This window comes from Podarcis melisellensis (genome assembly GCF_964234715.1).
Source record: "Podarcis melisellensis genome assembly, chromosome: 8".
In the NCBI taxonomy this organism is placed as follows: domain Eukaryota; kingdom Metazoa; phylum Chordata; class Lepidosauria; order Squamata; family Lacertidae; genus Podarcis; species Podarcis melisellensis.
Genome location: NC_138540.1, coordinates 90,958,545 through 90,978,415, shown reverse-complemented (window position 1 = coordinate 90,978,415; position 19,871 = coordinate 90,958,545). Strand labels below are relative to the sequence as shown.

General features: G+C 48.1%; 1 protein-coding gene across 1 annotated transcript; it reads right to left on the bottom strand.

Annotated features, from left to right (window-relative positions):
* Positions 1-13,417: 13,417 nt before the first annotated feature.
* On the bottom strand, positions 13,418-16,659 carry LOC309375700 (uncharacterized protein). Its single transcript, XM_081921612.1, has 2 exons — positions 16,231-16,659; positions 13,418-14,595 (listed from the first exon to the last, which is right to left on the bottom strand). Exons 1-2 carry the CDS (start codon positions 16,389-16,391, stop codon positions 13,644-13,646), a joined length of 1,113 nt encoding a protein of 370 aa, XP_081777738.1. The 5' UTR covers positions 16,392-16,659; the 3' UTR covers positions 13,418-13,643.
* Between the last annotated feature and the right edge of the window lie 3,212 nt (positions 16,660-19,871).

Below are 19,871 nucleotides of genomic sequence, written 5' to 3'. Positions count from 1 at the left end.
ACTTTCTAGCCCATTCCACCGTTTGCAGCAAAGAAGTAGCAGCCAGCTAAGAGGACAGGAGCCCCCTTAAAAAGCCAAACATTGGGGGGGGGAGCTTTTGTCATAGGGCTTTATAAAAGCACACAGGCAGAGTTCCTGACATGATTAATGTCCATGTCACCTTCTGCTAAACAAAAGTAAACAAGCAAATGTGACCTGAAGCATCTAAATCAGTGATTCCCAATTAACTAATTGCTATTGTTTAGTCGTGTCCGCCTCTTCGTGACCCCATGGACCAGAGCAGGCCAGGCACTCCTGTCTTCCACTGCCTCCCGCAGTTTGGTCAAACTCATGCTGGTCGCTTTGAGAACACTGTCCAACCATGCCTTGCCATGGCGAAGGGGCTTGAATAACTCAGAGAAGCTATGAGCCATGCCGTGCAGGGCCACCAAAAACGGACAAGTCATAGTGGAGAGTTTTAACCAAACGTGATCCACCTGGAGCAGGAACCAGCAAGCCACTCCAGTATCCCTGCCAAGAAAACTCCATGGACAAAGACTAATTACTGAGGACCCCCTATTTTGCAAAAGCCAAGCCACAGACCCTCTACTTTTCAAAATTTTGATAACTCTATGGTAGTTACTTCTGCAAAGCAATGTGGGGCAGCCCTAATAAGCAAAGGATTTTAGGTAGGTATTAAAAAAGCCTAGGGCTGAGCGATATCTGGCTTTCAACATTGTGATATATCAGCAGCTAAACATCACAATGTTCTGATATATTACAATGTCTGAAGTTAGGGACCAGGCGTGGGGCTGAAGGAAGCAGTAGCGGGGAGATCAGGCAGGTGGGGGGAGGAGGAGAGAAAGCGGAGTCACCTCCATGGTTTGGGAGGGGACGGGGCATCAAGCCCCCTTCAGGGGGGCAGCCAGCAAAAATGCTTGTCCTCTGTGGCTGCTGCTGCTTCCCTGCTGACTAAGAAAAGCTGCTCTGCCTGCGTTCCTTGAAGGGAAGGCGGATGACAGTTAGTTGGGGGGGGAGGCAAGGGATGGGGCCTTGGACCCCCCTGGGTGCGTTCTGCAGACCCCCAGGGGTGCCCGGACCCTTAATGGGGAACCACTGATCTAAATCATCCTCTCCTAACCAGTTTTCCCTCCTCCCCCCCCCCCCGGCTTCGTTGCTACTTGCTGTCCCATCTAGCATAAGCCATACAATGCTGAGACAGGGAGACAGTGGGAGGCTGTACAGTGGTACCTCGGTTCTCAAACTTAATCCGTTCCGGAAGTTCGTTCCAAAACCAAGGCGTGCTTTCCCATAGAAAATAATGCAAAACGGATTAATCCATTCCAGACTTCTAAAAACAACCCCTAAAACAGCAATTTAACATTAATTTTCCTCTCTAACGAGACCATAGATCCATAAAATGAAAGCAATAATCAATGTCCTGTACTATAAAATAAAGAAGACAGTATTGTAGACGGTGAAAATTATTTTTTAAAAAATATTCCTTGCTCTGATGATAGTCATTGTTTGGAGGGGGGACTTTTATCCATTTCCACAGTCACACAATCAATCAATCAATCAATCATAGAATCATAGAATCATAGAGTTGGAAGAGACCACAAGGGCCATCGAGTCCAACCCCCTGCCAAGCAGGAAACACCATCACAGCACTCCTGACATATGGTTGTCAAGCCTCTGCTTCAAGACCTCCAAAGAAGGAGACTCCACCACACTCCTTGGCAGCAAATTCCACTGTCAAACAGCTCTTACTGCCAGGAAGTTCTTCCTAATGTTTAGGTGGAATCTTCTTTCTTGTAGTTTGGATCCATTGCTCCGTGTCCGCTTCTCTGGAGCAGCAGAAAACAACCTTTCTCCCTCCTCTAGGTGACATCCTTTGATATATTTGAACATGGCTATCATATCACCCCTTAACCTCCTCTTCTCCAGGCTAAACATGCCCAGCTCCCTTAGCCGTTCCTCATAAGGCATCGTTTCCAGGCCTTTGACCATTTTGGTTACCCTCCTCTGGACACGTTCCAGTTTGTCAGTGTCCTTCTTGAACTGTGGTGCCCAGAACTGGACACAGTACTCCAGGTGAGGTCTGACCAGAGCAGAATACAGTGGCACTATTACTTCCCTTGATCTAGATGCTATACTCCTATTGATGCAGCCCAGAATTGCATTGGCTTTTTTAGCTGCCGCGTCACACTGTTGGCTGATGTCAAGTTTGTGGTCAACCAAGACTCCTAGATCCTTTTCACATGTACTGCTCTCAAGCCAGGTGTCACCCATCTTGTATTTGTGCCTTTTTTTTGCCCAAGTGCAATACTTTACATTTCTCCCTGTTAAAATTCATCTTGTTTGTTTTGGCCCAGTTCTCTAATCTGTCAAGGTCGTTTTGAAGTGTGATCCTGTCCTCTGGGGTGTTAGCCACCCCTCCCAGTTTGGTGTCATCTGCAAATTTGATCAGGATGCCCTTGAGTCCATCATCCAAGTCGTTGATAAAGATGTTGAATAAGACCGGGCCCAAGACAGAACCCTGTGGCACCCCACTAGTCACTCTTCTCCAGGATGAAGAGGAACCATTGATGAGCACCCTTTGGGTTCGGTCAGTCAGCCAGTTACAAATCCACTGAGTGGTAGCATAGTCAAGACCGCATTTTACCAGCTTCTTTACAAGAATATCATGGGGCACCTTGTCAAATGCCTTGCTGAAATCAAGGTAGGCTACATCCACTGTGTTCCCTTCATCTACCAGGCTTGTAATTCTGTCAAAAAACGAGATCAGGTTAGTCTGACATGACTTATTTTTCAGAAATCCATGCTGACTATTGGTGATCACAGCATTCCTTTCTAGGTGCTCACAGACTGTTTGCTTAATGATCTGCTCCAGAATCTTCCCTGGTATTGATGTCAGACTGACTGGGCGGTAATTATTGGGGTCCTCTCTTTTCCCCTTTTTGAAAATAGGGACAACATTTGCCCTCCTCCAGTCTGCCGGGACTTCGCCTGTTCTCCAGGAATTCTCAAAGATGACTGCCAGTGGTTCTGAGATCACATCTGCCAGTTCTTTTAATACTCTTGGATGCAGTTCATCTGGCCCTGGAGACTTGAATACATCTAAACTAGCCAAGTATTCTTGTACTATCTCCTTAGTTATTCTGGGCTGTGTTTCCTCTGCTGAATCATTTGCTCCAAATTCTTCAGGTCGGGCATTGTTTTCCTTATCGGAGAAGACTGAGGCAAAGAAGGCATTGAGGAGTTCAGCCCTTTCTGTGTCCCCTGTTTGCATTTCACCACCTTCTCCTCTGAGTGACCCCACTGTTTCTTTGTTCTTCCTTTTGCTACTAACATACCCATAAAAGCCTTTTTTGTTGCTTTTAACCTCTCTAGCAAGCCTGAGTTCATTCTGTGCTTTAGCTTTTCTGACTTTAGCTTTTTCTGTCTACACGTGCTGGCTATTTGTTTGAATTCCTCTTTGGTGGTTTCCCCCCTTTTCCATTTTTTGTACACATCCTTTTTTAATCTTAACTCAGTTAAAAGTTCTTTAGATAGCCACCCTGGTTTCTTTAGGCACCTTCCATGTTTCCGTCTCATTGGTATTGCCTGAAGTTGTGCTTTTACTATCTCCCTCTTAACAAACTCCCAGCCATCATGAACTCCCTTTCCTTTTAGTATTACTGTCCATGGGATCTCACCCAGCACTTCCCTAAGTTTTATGAAGTCGGCTTTCTTAAAGTCAAGAAATTGAGTCCTAGTATGCTTGGCTGCTCCTTTCCGCTGTATAGTAAACTTCAGAAGAGCATGATCACGCGCGCCTAATGATCCTTCCACTTCCACCTCACTAACCAGGTCATCAACATTGGTTAGGACCAGATCTAAAATGGCTGTTCCTCTTGTTGCTTCTCCCACTTTCTGGACAATTAAGTTGTCTGCAAGGCCAATCAATCAATCAATCAATCAATCAGCTGAACTGGGTTCCACACAGTCACAAAAGCAAATTAACCGAAAAAGCCTCAAAAACAAAATGTCAGAGCTGCCTCCAGGTCCCAGCTCACAGAGGACCAACGCTAGCCGGTAGTAATGTACAAAAGTCTTTATTGAGGTTCAGCTTCCATTTACAAGCCGCAGCGTGCAGCCCTACGTCTAGACGCTAGATCGGCGAAGCCCCGTCTGAGTCTCCACCCCCTGTACACCAATTTAAGACTCTAGCCTTACTCCACCTCTTCCGTCTCTCCTTTCTCCTCTGGGTCCTTCTGCCCCCCTGTGTCTCCTCCTTCCTGGACTCTTCTGACGCTGATCCCCCGGACTCCTGTCCCTCCTTTCGGCGGGCTTTAGGACCTGGCTCCCTACCCGGGCTACCCACTGTGCCGCTCGCCTGTACATTTGAACTTGGCGCGCGCGCCCAGTTTCCAACCTTCCTCTTGACCGTTTCCCCGCTCTCCGATGGAGGCGTGGCCAATCCTGACTCATCTCCTCCCGCTGGCGGTGAGCAGCCTGATCCCGATACCTGGGACTCCTCCCCCTTACTGCTCTCTGGTGGGGAAGCTGGTCCTGATTTCCAACTGCTGCTCTCTGAGTCCCCTCTGGTCCCTTCTTCCTGGGGTGTTCCCCTAGGCAACCCCCTTGCTCTGACCATGGGAGCCCCTTTCTGTGAGTCTTCCGATTCGCTGGAAAGACTCAGAGACCTCGGACCACTGTCATCGCTTACGTTCCCTTCGGATTCCTCCCCTTCGCTCTCCATTTCCTCCCTCTCCTGTGCCTCTGCTCCTGAGCCCCTGACACAAAATAACAAAATAAATAGCAAAACCAAAAGCGCCAGATGCAGTGGTATCTTGGCTCTCAAACTTAATCCATTCCGGAAGACTGTCTGACTTCCGAAATGTTCAAAAACCAAGGCACAGCTTCGGATTGGTGCAGGCGCCCAAAACAATAGCCAACAGCCGCATCGGACGTTTGGCTTTTGAAAAACGTTCGAAAACCAGAACACTTACTTTTGGGTTTGGGGTGTTTGGGAACCAAGGCGTTTGAGAACCAAGTACCACTGTAGTCCAAAAAATCCTGAAGGGCACCAGTTTGAAGAAGGCTGTTCTGAAAAATACACAAATATGACTCTACGACAGATTGGAAACAGTGCTTTTGATACATTCTGTGGCAGATCCTTCAATGCCGAGAGACGGTGTTCATCAACGTGGCTTTTGTTCTGCCCCCTCTCGCTTGGGACGCTCAGGAGCGGGCAATTTCTTCCCCTCTCATTGCAGAGCTCTCAGGCGGGCCAGGAAGCTTTGGCAACACCCAGAGGATCACGAGCGGAAAAAAGCACGTGACGTAAAGGCAAGTTAAGAAATGAAACTGAATGGTTTGCTTGCCTAGGATCCAGGAAATGTCCTGGCAGTCAGCCTGCCTGCAAAAGCCCTTTTACCCACAAAACGTGCATGTGGTGGTTGGGTGACACCTCCAGAGTGAAAGGGGCATTCTGCAAGTGCTCAGAGGTACTGCTGTTCCTGCATATAATTCAGGGCTTGGCTGGCGGAGTCTGAGACCCCTTCTGTTCACATTGAGCCTAGTTGTTTTCTTTCTTTTTTTTTTATTTTATTAAGTTTTGCATAAATATATTTCACAGACATACAACAGACAAAAGTAAATGAAATAAACATAAAAAGAAAAGAAAAAAAGAAAAGAAAAAGAACATAAAATACGTACAACATGAACAACACAACTTACATTAATTTTACAACAACATTGATCGACTTCCCTTTATCTCGATTTCGGATAATGTTATCTTAATTATCTTTCTGCTGTATCTATTCCAAAATAAAATTTATAACATAGTAAGCGTTATCTCATGCCTACTGTGAATTTTTTTTTTTTTGATACATCTATATTTCTGATTAACATTTTGATTTTCCCTTTGTCTCTATTTCCATATATATTCTAAATTTATCCCATTCATTACTAAATTTTGTACGTTTTTGATTTCTTATTTTCTGAGTCAATTTTGCCAATTCTAAATAATCCATTAATTTAAATTGCCACTCCTTTAATGTTGGGGTTTTTGCTGTTTTCCAGTACTGTGCTATGAGGGTTCTAGCGGCCGCTGTTGCGTATTGAAGAAGGGTTCTATCTTCTTCTTTAATATCTTTGCCAATTATCCCCAGCAGGAAGGTTTCAGGTTTTTTAAGAAATGTATATTTGAGAATTTTTTTTAATTCATTATAGATAGATTCCCAGAATTTTTTGAGAATCTCGCACGTCCACCACATGTGAATAAATTCGCCCTCTTTACTCTTACATTTCCAACACAGTTTGTCGCCTGTTCTATAAATTTTATACAATTTTATCGGCGTTATGTACCATCTGTACATCATCTTGTACATATTTTCCTTAAGTGTCGTGCATGCCGAAAAGTTCATATCTTTACACCATAAAGCCTTCCATTTATCAAACTCTATATTATACCCTAGATCTACCGCCCACCTCACCATCACCTCCTTTACTTCCTCATCCTTGGTGTCCCACTCGAGCAACTGGTTATACATTTTTGATAATAATTTTGTTTTACTTTCTATTATTTCAATCTGGAATCTAGATTTTTTCTCATTTATTCCAATCTTTTTGTCTTCCGTCCACATTGAATTTATTTGATGATATTGAATCCAACCAGTCAACTTATTTTTTATTTCTTCGTATGGTCTGATCCTCCACCCGGATTCTGTTTTAGTTAGTAAGTCCTCATACGTCCATCGTTCCCCCTCAATGTTTAATTTTTTAATTGTTAAAATATCAATTGGTGATAGCCACCAGGGTGTCTTCTGCTCCAGCAATTTTTTATTCCTTTCCCAGACTTCCAGTAGTGGCCCTCTGAAAATATGGTTAGAAAAACCTTTATGAACCCTTCCCTTATCTCGCCATAGATAAGCGTGCCAACCGAATCTTAAATTAAACCCCTCTAGATCTAACATCTCTCTATTTTTAATAACGATCCAGTCTTTTACCCAACAAAGACATGCGGCCTCATAGTATAACCTCAGATTTGGGACCGCAAGACCCCCCCTATCTCTTTGGTCTGTAAGTAGTTTAAATTTAATTCTGGGTCTTTTTCCCTGCCAAATAAATTTGGAAAGTAGTCTTTGCCATTCTTTAAATATTGCAATTCCCCTAATTATTGGAATGTTCTGGAATAAGAAGAGTAATTTGGGTAATAAACTCATTTTAATTGCCGCCATTCTGCCCATCCACGAGAGATGTAATCTGCTCCATGTGTCCAAGTCCTTCATTATCTCTTTCCATGTTTTCTTATAATTATTTTCCATCAAATTTATATTTTTCATAGTCATCCAAATTCCAAGGTATTTTACTTTTTTGGTTATTTTAATTCCAGTTTGTCTTTCAAGCTCATTTATGATGTCTTCTTTCATATTTTTAGAGATTATTTTGGTTTTTTCTTTGTTCAATTTAAATCCCGATAGTTTTCCAAATTCTTCTAGTAATTTTATAACTTTGCCGATGCTCTCCTTTGGTTCTTCCAATGACAACATAAGGTCATCTGCATATGTTTTCAATTTATGTTCATTCGCGCCGATTTTTATACCACGGATCTCTGGGGTTTTCCTTATCTTATTTGTAATTGTCTCTAAGACTATGATAAACAGCAGCGGTGATAGAGGGCACCCCTGTCGAGTACCTTTTGCTATTTCAAACTGTTCTGTCAGGTTGTTATTTATAATTAATCTGGCTCTTTGTTGTGTGTATATTGCTCTAACTCCTTCTAGGAATGTGCCCTCTATCCCTGTTTTTTCCAGACATTTTATTAGAAAACCCCAGGAGACATTATCGAAAGCCTTCTCGGCGTCGACGAACATTAAAGCGGCAGGGATTTCGTTATGACATTCTAGATATTCAATAATGTCTATTGTGTGTCTGATGTTGTCTTTTATTTGTCTATTAGGAAGGAAGCCGGCCTGATCATTGTGTATAAGGTTAATTAAACATTTTTTAAGTCTATGTGCCATTATGTCTGCAAAGATTTTATAATCATTGTTCAGTAGTGAAATCGGTCTGTAATTCTTAATATTAAGTTTATCTGAATCTGGTTTCGGGATCAAAGTAATGTAGGCTTCTTTCCAGGATGTTGGCATTTTTCCTCCTCTTAATATTTCATTCATAACGTCACATAGTACTGGTGTTATATATTCCTCTAGGACCTTGTAATATTTAGCTGATAAACCATCTGGTCCTGGGGCTTTTCCTAATTTCATCCTCTTAATCGCTTCTCGAATTTCCTCTATTTTTATAGGTCTGTTTAAGGCGGTTCTTTCTTCTTCTGTTATTTTTTTTGGACTATTTTCTTCTAGGTATTTTATAATGTTCGTTAAATCTTCTTCTTCCCTTTTGTATAAGTTCATATAAAATTTAAGGAAGTGCTTTTTTATTACTTTAGGATCTTCCAAAACTTGCTCATCTACTTTTATTTTGTTTATGATGCTACATTTTCTTCTTTTCCTCAGCTGCCACGCCAGAAATTTTCCAATTTTATTTGCCGATTCGAAGAACTTTTGTTTCATTAACTTTATTCCCCATTCAACCTCTTGGCTTATTAATGTTGAATATTGTATTTGGAGCATTTTATATTGTTGTTTATGGCAATCATCTTTTGGATTTTTTATCATATTTTTGTCACATTCTTTCAGTTGAAGGATTAATTCTTCTTTTTTTCTTTCCTTAGCCTTTTTTCTTTGGGAGTTTTGTTGTATCAGGAGACCTCTTAACACTGCCTTACTGGCATCCCATACTGTATCTATTCCAGTCTCTTTGTTAATATTTAAAGCAAAATAATCTTTTATAGTGGTTTTTGCTTTTTCGATCACTTCTTCTTTTTCAAATAGGTAGTCATTCATTCTCCATCTGTACAGACCTTGGGTCTTCCATTTTAATTGTAATGTTATTGGGCTGTGATCCGATAAAGTTCTGGGTAAAATTTCAAATCTCTCCGTTCTTATTACTAATTCTCTTGAGATCCATATTTGATCCAGTCTGCTCCAACTCTGGTGTGGTTCAGAGAAGTGGGTAAATTGTTTCGTTGTGGGGTTTCTATATCTCCATATATCTATTAAGTCCAGATTTTCTTCCAAATCATTGAACGATTTTGGTAATTTCCCTTGGTTTAAATTTTTTTTCCTTGTGTTTCTATCTAATTCTGGTGTCGGCACTGCGTTTAAATCTCCAAGTAGGACTAGTTTGTTGTTATCTAAATCTAATAAAAGTTGTTCCAATTTTTTGAGCCTAGTTGTTTTCATGGAATAACTGGAAAGTGTTGCTGTTAAGAAAGCCTGGTATGTTGCAGCTGCCAGAGAAAACTCTTGGGAGAAAGGCGATGGCAATCCTAGACAGTATCTTAAAAAGCAGAGACATCACCATGCCAACAAAGGTCCGTATAGTTAAAGCCATGGTTTTCCCAGTAGTGATGTATGGAAGTGAGAGCTGGACCATCAAGAAGGCTGATCGCCAAAGAATTGATGCTTTTGAATTCTGGTGCTGGATGAGACTCTTGAGAATCCCATGGACTGCAAGAAGATCAAACCTCTCCATTCTGAAGGAAATCAGCCCTGAGTGCTCACTGGAAGGACAGATCCTGAGGCTGAGGCTCCAAGACTTTGGCCACCTCAGGAGAAGAGAAGACTCCTTGATGTTGGGAAAGATGGAGGGCACAAGGAGAAGGGGATGACAGAGGACGAGATGGTGGGACAGTGTTCTCGAAGCTACAAACATGAGTCTGGCCAAACTGCGGGAGGCAGTGGAAGGCAGGAGTGCCTAGCGTGCTCTGGTCCAGGGGGTCACGAAGAGTCGGACACAACTAAACGACTAAACAACAATAACAGAGAAAACTCAGGTCCTCACCTTGAGCAGAGGTAGGAATTTCAGTCTCTCAAGACACAAGCTGCATTTGTGTCAACTACCTTCACCTCCTGCCAACCTAGCAGTTCAGAAGCATTCCAGTGCAAGTAGATAAATAGGTACCACTCCGGCGGGAAGGTAATGGTGTTTCCGTGCGCTGCTCTGGTGTCAGTGTTCCGTTGTGCCAGAAGCGGCTTAGTCATGCTGCCCACATGACCCAGAAAAACTGTTTGCAGAGCAGACAAATGCCGGCTCCCTCAGCCTGTAAAGCGAGATGAGCGCCACAACCCCAGAGTCGTTTGTGACTGGAGTTAACTGTCAGGGGCACACAGCCCCCCTTTCTGTCCTCAGGTGTTTCCTCCCCCTCCAGCCTGTCCCACAGAAAAAATGATGGAGTTAACAAGAAATCAATCAACAGACAAAGTTTAAAAAAGTAAGGGAATGTTTTAATAATTACTTAACAAAACAAGGCTTCAATAATAAAACTTGGCTGTGTCTTGAATAATTTCACAGGTAGTAAAATATTTTCCTCTTCATTCCAAGATGAGGATAAACAATTAAATACAGGGCAAAAAATAGGAATACTCGAACTGAAACTATAATGAAGTCAACAACATAATAAATTGAAAAGGGATTCAATCCAAATCGAAGGTTATAATGTACAAAAAACACTATTATTGGTTTGAATTATATTAAGTATTACTTTACAATAGATAGGTATTTTCATTGTCTAAGTTGTCATTTTGACAGTTTTTTCTTTCTTTTTTCTTAGATATTGTATAACTACAAGAGTATATAAATCTTAGATTTGTAAATTTCATTATATACAAGTCAAGATCTATATCAGTCTAAGAATAATCATTGTAAGATTGTTTTATTTTTTATGTATGCCTTTTTTGTTTGTTTGCTTTTATGTATGTTTCTGCAAACGAAAAAATAAATTAAAAAAAACCACCACTGTCCCACAGAAGGAGAGCTCTGCTCCTGCCCCACGGCATCTGAAAGATGAAGCCTCCAAGCCCCAACTCTGAATCCCATCTGCTGGAAATGGCAGGAGGGGAGAGTCCCCACTGCCCTCAGGTCCTGCTCCTCCACTTCCATCATGAGCCTCTGGGAAAGGGGGATGCTGGACTTTGGCCTGAGCCAGCAGACGCCTCCCAGGTTCCTGCGCTGGCTGGCTTTGGGCGAAGGTGCAGGGCAAGGTCCCGGAGGTGCTCAGTGGCAGCAAACGCTCTGAGCCACAGGCAGGGCCAGGCTCTCCTTGCCCCCCCCCCCGCCTTCCTTGGCTGGAGGTGCTTTGGGGGAGGAGGAAAGCAGCTGCTCTACAGAAAGCCTTCTGCCACCCAGCCTGCCAAGGTCTCTCTCAAGGACTCCAGGAAAGAGAGCCACAACAAGATTACTGGGGGAAAGCAATTTATCTGCAGACAAAAACAGGAACTTTCAAAAATGTTACTTGCATAGACCTTGGCTCTGGGGCCAGAACCTCTTTCATTGCTAAAACATGCCAGGGACCAGGAGGGTGAAGGACGTCGAGTCTGGAGCTAGAGGAGATTTCCGGAGCCTGTATGCAGAATCTCTCTCTCTTTCTGGCACATTCAGGGCACGAATTTAGGCACTAGGATAATCCAGAGGTGCCTTGTATTATACGTATTGCACTTAAGAGAATTTTCCAAAGAACTAGCAGTATAAAGTCTTCTGGCACCATAGAAGTGAATGCATTTTAAAGCACTTTTGGCCCTCCAGATGTTGTTAAACCACCTCTCCCATCAACCCTAGCAAGCACAGTCAATGACTAGGGATTATGGGAGTTGTAGTCCTGCAATATCTAGAGCAGGCTTCTTCAACCACGGCCCTCCAGATGGTTTTGGCCTACAACTCCCATGATCCCTAGCTAGCAGGACCAGTGGTCAGGGATGATGGGAACTGTAGTCTCAAAACATCTGGAGGGCCAAGGTTGAGGAAGCCTGGTCTAGAGGGCCTACAGCTGATGCCAGAATGTGTTTGTCCTTAAGGCGGCATATGAGAGAAAGCCAGGCTGCTCCTCATATTCCCAGCTGGGGATGGGAGGAGAGGCATCTCACCCTGGAAATTGCCCAGGAGCACACACCCCAGTCCTGTGCCCTCCCCTTTAACATATCAGGCAATAATTTATTACATTTATAAATAACTTGTTACAGACATCAGCACTGACCTGAGAGCTTAATCTTTTTGGTTAGGTTTTAAAGAAGGAATGCAATATTGTGATATCTGCACTGCAGCGGGGTTGGGCTAGATGACCCTCAGGGTCCCTTCCAACCCGACAATTCTGTGATTCTATCAAAGCAACACAACTTGTCTTTTCAAGTATTCATCGAAGGCAGGTATTCAGAAGTCTAGAAGGGACATTTGCAGCCTGGTGTTGCCAGTTCACGTTGGGGTTCCCAGTCCACGAGAGATTTTAATTTGCATCATGCTCATTGGAACAGGACTAGCGAGCCAAAGCTGTCCCCTCAAGGGCACTGTCAGAGGGTGGCAAATGGTCCAAATGTCTGCCAAGGCAGGAATGAGGAATGTGGCCCAATAAGTTTCTTTCTGGGCTGGCCAGAGAAATGCAGAGATTCGCAGGTCACAGGTACTCCCCAAATTCAAGATCCCAAGAAGAATGGCTCTGGCGAGAGGCTCTGCAACAGAGGAGCACCTGCCTTGGCACATCAGCAGGACATTTCCAGGGCAGACGACCACAATGCGCATGTGTTTGGGGAACCACCAAGCAGGTCTGGCCAAAGACAGAAGGTGGCGGCGGCGGCGGCAGCGGCAGCGGCAGCCCCAGCTTGAAGAGGTAGTCAAGACGCAATTCCGGGGCTGCTTCAGCCAACGGGCCACATGCTTGGAAGAGGTAGCAAAGGAGTCCCCGTCCCCCGAACTGAGCCAGCAAAAGGCAAGGCTGGCAAAAGATGCCCACCAGGGGTGGCAGCAGCAACTTTGCTTCAGGGAAAATGGGCTTGAGTACAGAAAGAGAGTTGGACTCCAACTCCCATCAGCCACAGCTAGCACAGCTAATGGTCAGGGAATGCTGGGAGTTGGAGTCCAACAATGTCTGGCAGGCCTGAAGTTCCCAGTCCCTGAACTAGGCAGAAGCCACCCCAGCCCACCTGAGCCAACGCCTGCCCTGCTCCCTCCCAGCTCCTGAGAGTCAACCTGTCAGGGCTCTGACAGTGGGGGGAGGAGGCAGGAGAGGGGGCTGGCGATTTGGGGGGTTTGGCGGTGCCCATGAGGCAGGAGCCAGAGATGGGCAGGCCAGACGTGTCAGAGGAAGAGGCTGTTAAGGCGAGGGATGGGCTCAACAGATCCCCACCCCGTGGCCTCCTAGAAGCAGGAGGGGCTTGAAGAGCAAGAACGCCTTCCATGTAGGAGAAGCTTCCGGTTGTGCCCACGGTTGCTGCTACCACCTGGCAGGGCTCAGACCTGGGGAGTTGCTGAAAGGGCACACTTTGTCCATAAAGAGTTAACTCTCAGGCCTGGGGGTGCTGAGGACATTCCCAGAGCCAATGACAAACATTTCCACTACTCTAATAGACAGGATTTATTGCACTTGCAGCAAATGAGAGTTTAGTCACTTGTTTGCACCCTTTCAAGTAGAATGAAAAATGCCGGTATTGCAAGGTTTAAAGCTAGTTGATTTAGTCCTTCAAAACCCACCGTCCCTTTTCTTTGGCAAGTTATGGTCAATTGACCTGTAAACCTTAATGACGGCAGAACCTTGAAATCCAAGGGATCCGGAGCGGAGCATTTCAGGAGCGCAGAAGGAGCTCCACGTAATGGTCGAGGCTCCCCGTCCTGCTGCTTGCATCCTGACCGGGAAGAGGGGATGCTTCAGCCTGGGGGGCATTCTCAGCGGCAGCCTGGCCTCCCATGTTGATAACTGTGGGCTGCCCGTTGCTCGGCGAGCCCCACAGGACGCTCTCAAACTCTGACATGTCGATGTCTGCCAAGAAATCCTCTGTAGGGACGTCGCTCGCGTAGCTGGAGGCCAAGACCTCAAAGCTGTCAAACAAGGGGTCACGGGGCTGCTCCTCAGGGCAGAGGGCACCCCAGGCACCAGCCTCCTGCCCTGGGCTGGCAGCTGCACTTCCAGAGGGCCAGGGCGGATCGGTTCTGGGGCCAGCCAGGGACAGGCAGGGGCCACTGCCACCTTCCTGTTGCTGCAGACTCTCCCAAAAACACAGGACTTCACCAGCAGTGCAGAGGAAGGAATCCAGGAGCGGGTCGGGCAGGCTGTCTTCACAGGCCACCTGTCCTGCATCTTGGCAGGGGCTGGAGAAGGCAGGCGGTGCCCACATGCTGATGCCCATGTCCGCTGCTCTCGCCTGGCCATTGCCCACGGCACTCGGAGGCTCTTCTGCTGGCTGCGCCGGCAGAGACACTGCGCCTTCGCTCTCTGCTGGGGGACCCTGGCTTGTCTCTTGCCAAGGTGGGGCACCCTGGGGTGCTGCCAGCCCGAGCCCCGTTTCCTGGCTCCCTCGGCCGGGGTCTTGGAGGTGCAGGATGGTGTTCTTGAGGAGGACGCTCTTGTGCAAGTCTCGCACGTAGGGCGTGGTCAGCGTGGCGTATTTCCCCTGTGCCGCGCGCAGGAAAGAGCGGCGCTTGTGGTCTGGGATGTGGCAGCAGCGGTGCTGGCTCCTGGCAGAAGCCCCATCCGGCTTGAGGCGCTGGCATCTCAAGCTGCTGGGAGCCATTGTCTCCCTGGAGAGGGAGGAAGAAGGCACAGGTCAGGATGGAGCCAAGCAAGGTCAGGGCTCACCAGACGGGGAGGCAAACCACACTGGCCACAGCACAGAGGTGGCGCCTGGGCCTAGTGGTGGCTCTCGTAGCCAGAGAGGGCCCTAAGCAGAAGGGGTGGCTCTCCCAGCGCTGCTACCAGCCACGATGGAGGCAGCAATGCTTCTGAATGCCAGCTGCTGGAAACCGCAGAAGGGCAGAGCTGCTCTCACGCTCGGATCCGGCCTGCCAGTTTCCCAGAAAAGGCACCTAGTTGGCCACTGTGAGAACAGGATGCTGGGCTAGATGGGCCCTTGGACTGATCCAGAGGGCACGTTCTTCTTATGTTCTGATGGAACCTCCAGGCCCAGAGGCAGTCTATCTAGATGCCCAGGCTGTGAGAATGGGGTCCTGGGATAGTTGGCCTGATCCAACAATCATGTTCTTTTCTTGTTCTCACGGTGGCCCCCCAGATGCCCAATGGAAAGAAGCCCATAAGAAGACCATAAGTGCAACAGTGACCCCCCCCTTTGGATTTCCCCCAGCAAGTGGCACTCAAGAGGCATTTACGGCCTCCAGCAGTGGAGGGTCAGAGCACGCAGCCATCCTGGCTAGTAGCCCTCAGAAGCCCCCCCTCCTCCATGAGTTTGTCCAATCCTCTTTGAAAGCCATCTGAGTTGATGGCCATCTCTAGCTCCAGTGGCAAGGAGTTCCAAATTCTGGGCTATGTGAAGACGCCCTTACTTTTATCTGTCCTGAATCCTCCAACATTGAGCTTCACTGGAGGTCAACAAATTTCAACTTTTTACTGCAGTCCCCATTTTCTCCACAATCTTGCACCTTCCTGCCCCCACCAAGGAAACTGGAGGCACAGACCAGGAGAGCCCAGTGTTCACCCCTTGCGTGCGGCTGGCACAGTGTTGAATGGATGTGATCCCTGGAGGGGAAGGGGTTTGTTTTTTTTGAGGCTTAGGGTCTGGTTTCTTATTTGGGGCTCAGACTGAGTGGAGACCTTGCCCTCAGTTTCTTGAAACTCCTGTTTTTGTGACTAGGCAGGTCCCGAAAGGAGCAGAGGTTTCGAAGTGGCGTCTGGATGGGTTGCTCCGGTTCCTAAAGGACTCCAAAAGGGGGCCAATTCCTGCAGGCCTAAACTGTGCCCCCGCCCCATTGCCAGGTGGCTGCCCAGGGTTCCCTCTCCATTGGAGAATGCCCCTCCCCTGCCCGCTCCCGAGCCTCTGGCCATGACTCACCCCCGAGCCATTCAAGCGCCCAGGCCGGACTTTTCGCCACCTCCCCCCTCCGCGGCCAGGAAATGGACGCGCAACTCCAGATAGCAGGATGGGTGCCGGGCGCGCAAAGGAGCCGCTGTTCTCCCTCCAGAGGGAAAATTGGGGAGCGGGGAGGGAGAGGGGCTGGCTGGGGAAAGAAGTCCGCGAGCCTCACCGCGGACTAGAGAACTACCCCGGATTAAGGGCTGGGAAACCACGGGCGCACTCCGGGGCTGCGAGGCGAGCCCTTTCGGGGGTCTCCTCGCCAAGGTCATCTTGCCCCGGAGTCCGCGAGCCAAAGGTTGCAGATCCCCCCGCTCTTGGCACAGGAGGAGAAGAAGGGGCTGCTTACCTGGCCGGGGCCGCCGAGAGGAGCCTTTGCGGAGCTGCGGGAGCGCCAGCAGAAAACGCGGCACGCTTCTGGCTTCGGATCCCCGGAGATCGGCGTTCCCAGCAGCGGCGGGGCCAGCTCCGCGCCCATTGGTGGGCTGGTCGGGAAGCAGGCTCTCTCATTGGCCGGGGAGAGACCCTCACCTGGCAAGGTTCAGGTACCGCCCCTTGCGCTCCAGCGGCGCTGCTTCGCTTTGGCCACCAGGTGGCACCGCAGCCTCCCTCCTAGGTCTCAAGTCCAGCGCCTACGCCACCCGGACGCCTGGGTTCTTTGGAGCCCTGTGAGCAGTGCCGGATTTACGTATAAGCTAAAGAAGCTCTAGCTTAGGGCCCCATTTTCTTGGGAACCCCCAAAAAATTTAAAGGGAGGAAAAAACCTGGGTGTACATTTCCAAAATTTCTATAAAAAACAAATAAAATAAAACCTACTTACATCAACCTGTTTTGTGTTGTGTAGGCTCCTAGGATGTAAGTCATGGGCCCCGTCTGCTCGCCTGTTCCCTAAAATATCCCTGGTTTGCTCCTTTCTATATATAGGGTGCCTACATTCTGCATGGACTGGTTGCAGGGCAACATGGGCAAAGGGCTTGAGATACCCATGAGGTCCATCAATGACCATCTAGCATATATTCAACACCAAAACCAGCAACTATTTGTGATTGGCAAAGGACAGCTGGACATATAAAGGGCCCCATTCCCTTCAGTAGCTTAGGGCCTCAGCAAATCTAAATTGGGCCCTGCCTGTGAGGTCAGGGGGAATCTAGCAGCAGGGAGTTCCACAAGTTTAACAGGCTGCTTGGAATTCCAGAGGGGCCGTGGGATAGGAATGACCATAATAAAAAGTGGAGACAGCTTACCACAGTGCAAATTAAATTAAATCTCCACCATGAGAGGCGAATTGCGTTTGATCAAAAAGTCTGTGCATTTGGGGTTGAATAAAGACAATGGCCAAAACACGTACAGTGGTACCTCGGGTTAAGTACTTAATTCATTCTGGAGGTCCGTTCTTAACCTGAAACTGTTCTTAACCTGAAGCACCACTTTAGCTAATGGGGCCTCCTGCTGCTGCCACACCGCCGGAGCTCGAATTCTGTTCTCATCCTGAAGCAAAGTTTTTAACCCAAGGTACTATTACTGGGTTAGCGGAGTCTGTAAGGGCCCAAGGAGAAGGGGACGACAGAGGACGCGATTGTTGGACAGTGTTCTTGAAGCTATAAACATGAGTCTGGCCAAACTGCGGGAGGCAGTGGAGGACAGGAGTGCTTGGCGTGCTCTGGTCCAGGGGGTCACGAAGAGTCGGACACGACTAAACGACTAAACAACAACACTATTTCTGGGTTAGCGGAGTCTGTAACCTGAAGCGTATGTAACCCGAGGTACCACTGTATTGAAACCCAACCTGCACACTTTCCCCCTTACACCTCTGTGTACTGCAGAAGGTTGCAGCCTTCAGCTCTACAGTTGATTCTAGGCACCTGCTGGCAGAAACCAGCCCCTTCATTCATGGGATAAAGTGTCTCCGAGCTCAGGGACTCAGTTTAGCCTTCCCGGGTCTTCAGCCCAAACCTGTAAGAAGAAGGGATGCGGGCACAGCTAGGCTGTCCTTTCTTGGCCCTTGTGACAGCAGAGCATGAAAGTGCCCGGTGTAGAGATAGAGAGGAGAGGAAGGGAGGAAAATGGCTGGGTCCAAATCACTCACCCCACGGCCCAGGCAGGAAAGAAGGAAGTCTCTCTCCCTCCCCCCCCCAAGCCCCAGTCCTGGGACCTCAGGTGCCCCTGTGTGTACTTATCATGTGGATCCAGTCGAAAGGCAGGGGATCCTCCAGGGCGGGCAGCCCACCCACCTCCCCAAACTCTGCTGTCAGGGGCTCAGGAGCAGAGGCACAAGAAAGGGAGGAAATGGAGAGCGAGGGGGAGGAATCCGAAGGAAACGTAAGCGATGACAGTGGTCCGAGGTCTCTGAGTCTTTCCAGCGAATCGGAAGATTCACAGAAAGGGGCTCCCATGGTCAGAGCAAGGGGGGTGCCTAGGGGGACACCCCAGGAAGAAGGGGCCAGAGGGGACTCAGAGAGCAGCAGTTGGAAATCAGGACCAGCTTCCCCACCAGAGGGCAGTGGGGGGGAGGAGTCCCAGGTATCGGGATCAGGCAGCTCACCGCCAGCGGGAGGAGATGAGTCAGGATTGGCCACGCCTCCATCGGAGAGCGAGGAAACGGTCGAGAGGAAGGTTGGAAGCTGGGCGCGCGCGCGCCAAGTTCAAATGTACAGGCGAGTGGCACAGCAGGTAGCCCGGGTAGGGAGCCAGGTCCTAAAGCCCGCCGGAAGGAGGGACAAGAGTCAGGGGGTCAGCGTCAGAAGAGTCCAGAAAGGAGGAGACCCAGGGGGGCAGAAGGACCCAGAGGAGAAAGGAGCAACGGAAAAGGTGGAGTAAGGCTAGAGTCTTAAATTGGTGTACAGGGGGTGGAGACTCAGACGGAGCTTCGCCGATCTAGGTTCTAAGACGTAGAGCTGCACGCTGCGGCTTGGAAATGGAAACTGAACCTCAATAAAGACTTTTGTACATTATTACTGACTAGCGTTGGTCCTCTGTGAGCTGGGACCTAGAGGCAGCTCTGACAGTAAGCTCCGTCTCACACACACACCAAAAACCTCGCAACGTGAGTGGACGCAGCGAGGGGCGAAGATTGGTGCTTCGCGAGCTCACAAAAACTGGACAGGATGACTACCGAAGAGCAAATGGCAGCCCTGCAAAAGGCAGTGACGCAACTTAACATGGAGATACTAGCATCCAGGAAGAGGGAAGACGAAGCAGCTGCCACCTGCAGGGATCTGCAAACCAGGTTGGATATATTGACTAAGCAGGGGCTACCGGGACCCAAACCAGAGGGGATTGGGCTGGGAAAGAGAGGAGGCAGCCTTGTGTCACATTTCGATGGGAGTCTGCAGCAGTACCCTAACTTCCAAGCAGACGTGGTGTTTGCGCTGCAGTTGCTGGAGAAAGACTTTAGAGATGAGCAGGAGAAAGTGGGATTTATATTAACTCATTTGCATGGAGAAGCTAAAGCGTGGCTGCGCAATCTGTGGAGAGATAAGGATCCAGCACTCCAAAGTGCGCATGCCTTCATTAAAGCGATGGATGAGTGTTTTTTATCAACAATAGACGTTGATATCGCCAGAAAAGAGATACATGGACTGAAACAAGGGAGAGCCACTGTAAGGCAGTATCATTCCCACTTTTTTGCATTGGTCAATGCGCTGGGATGGGAGAAAGATTCAGCTGCAGTCAGAGACCTTTTCTGGGAAGGGTTGAATGGAGCTGTGAAAGACGAAATTGCAAGGGGGGAACGACCCCAAAACACTCAAGAAGTGGTCCAGAGGGCGCTGACGATTGGGGTGCGTCTGGAGGAACGTCCTTGGAGCAAAGACGAAGGGCGTTGGGGACGCACGCCAGCGAGAGCAACTCCCTTCTTTCCCAGGGATGCAGCGCGCGCTCAATCCACGCCTCCGCTGGGAGGGGGAGAGGAACCGATGGAGATAGGTGGTGCAAGGGCTCAATCAGCAACCAGAGCCCTAACACCGGGAGCAGTCAAAGCGAAGCCTCCTA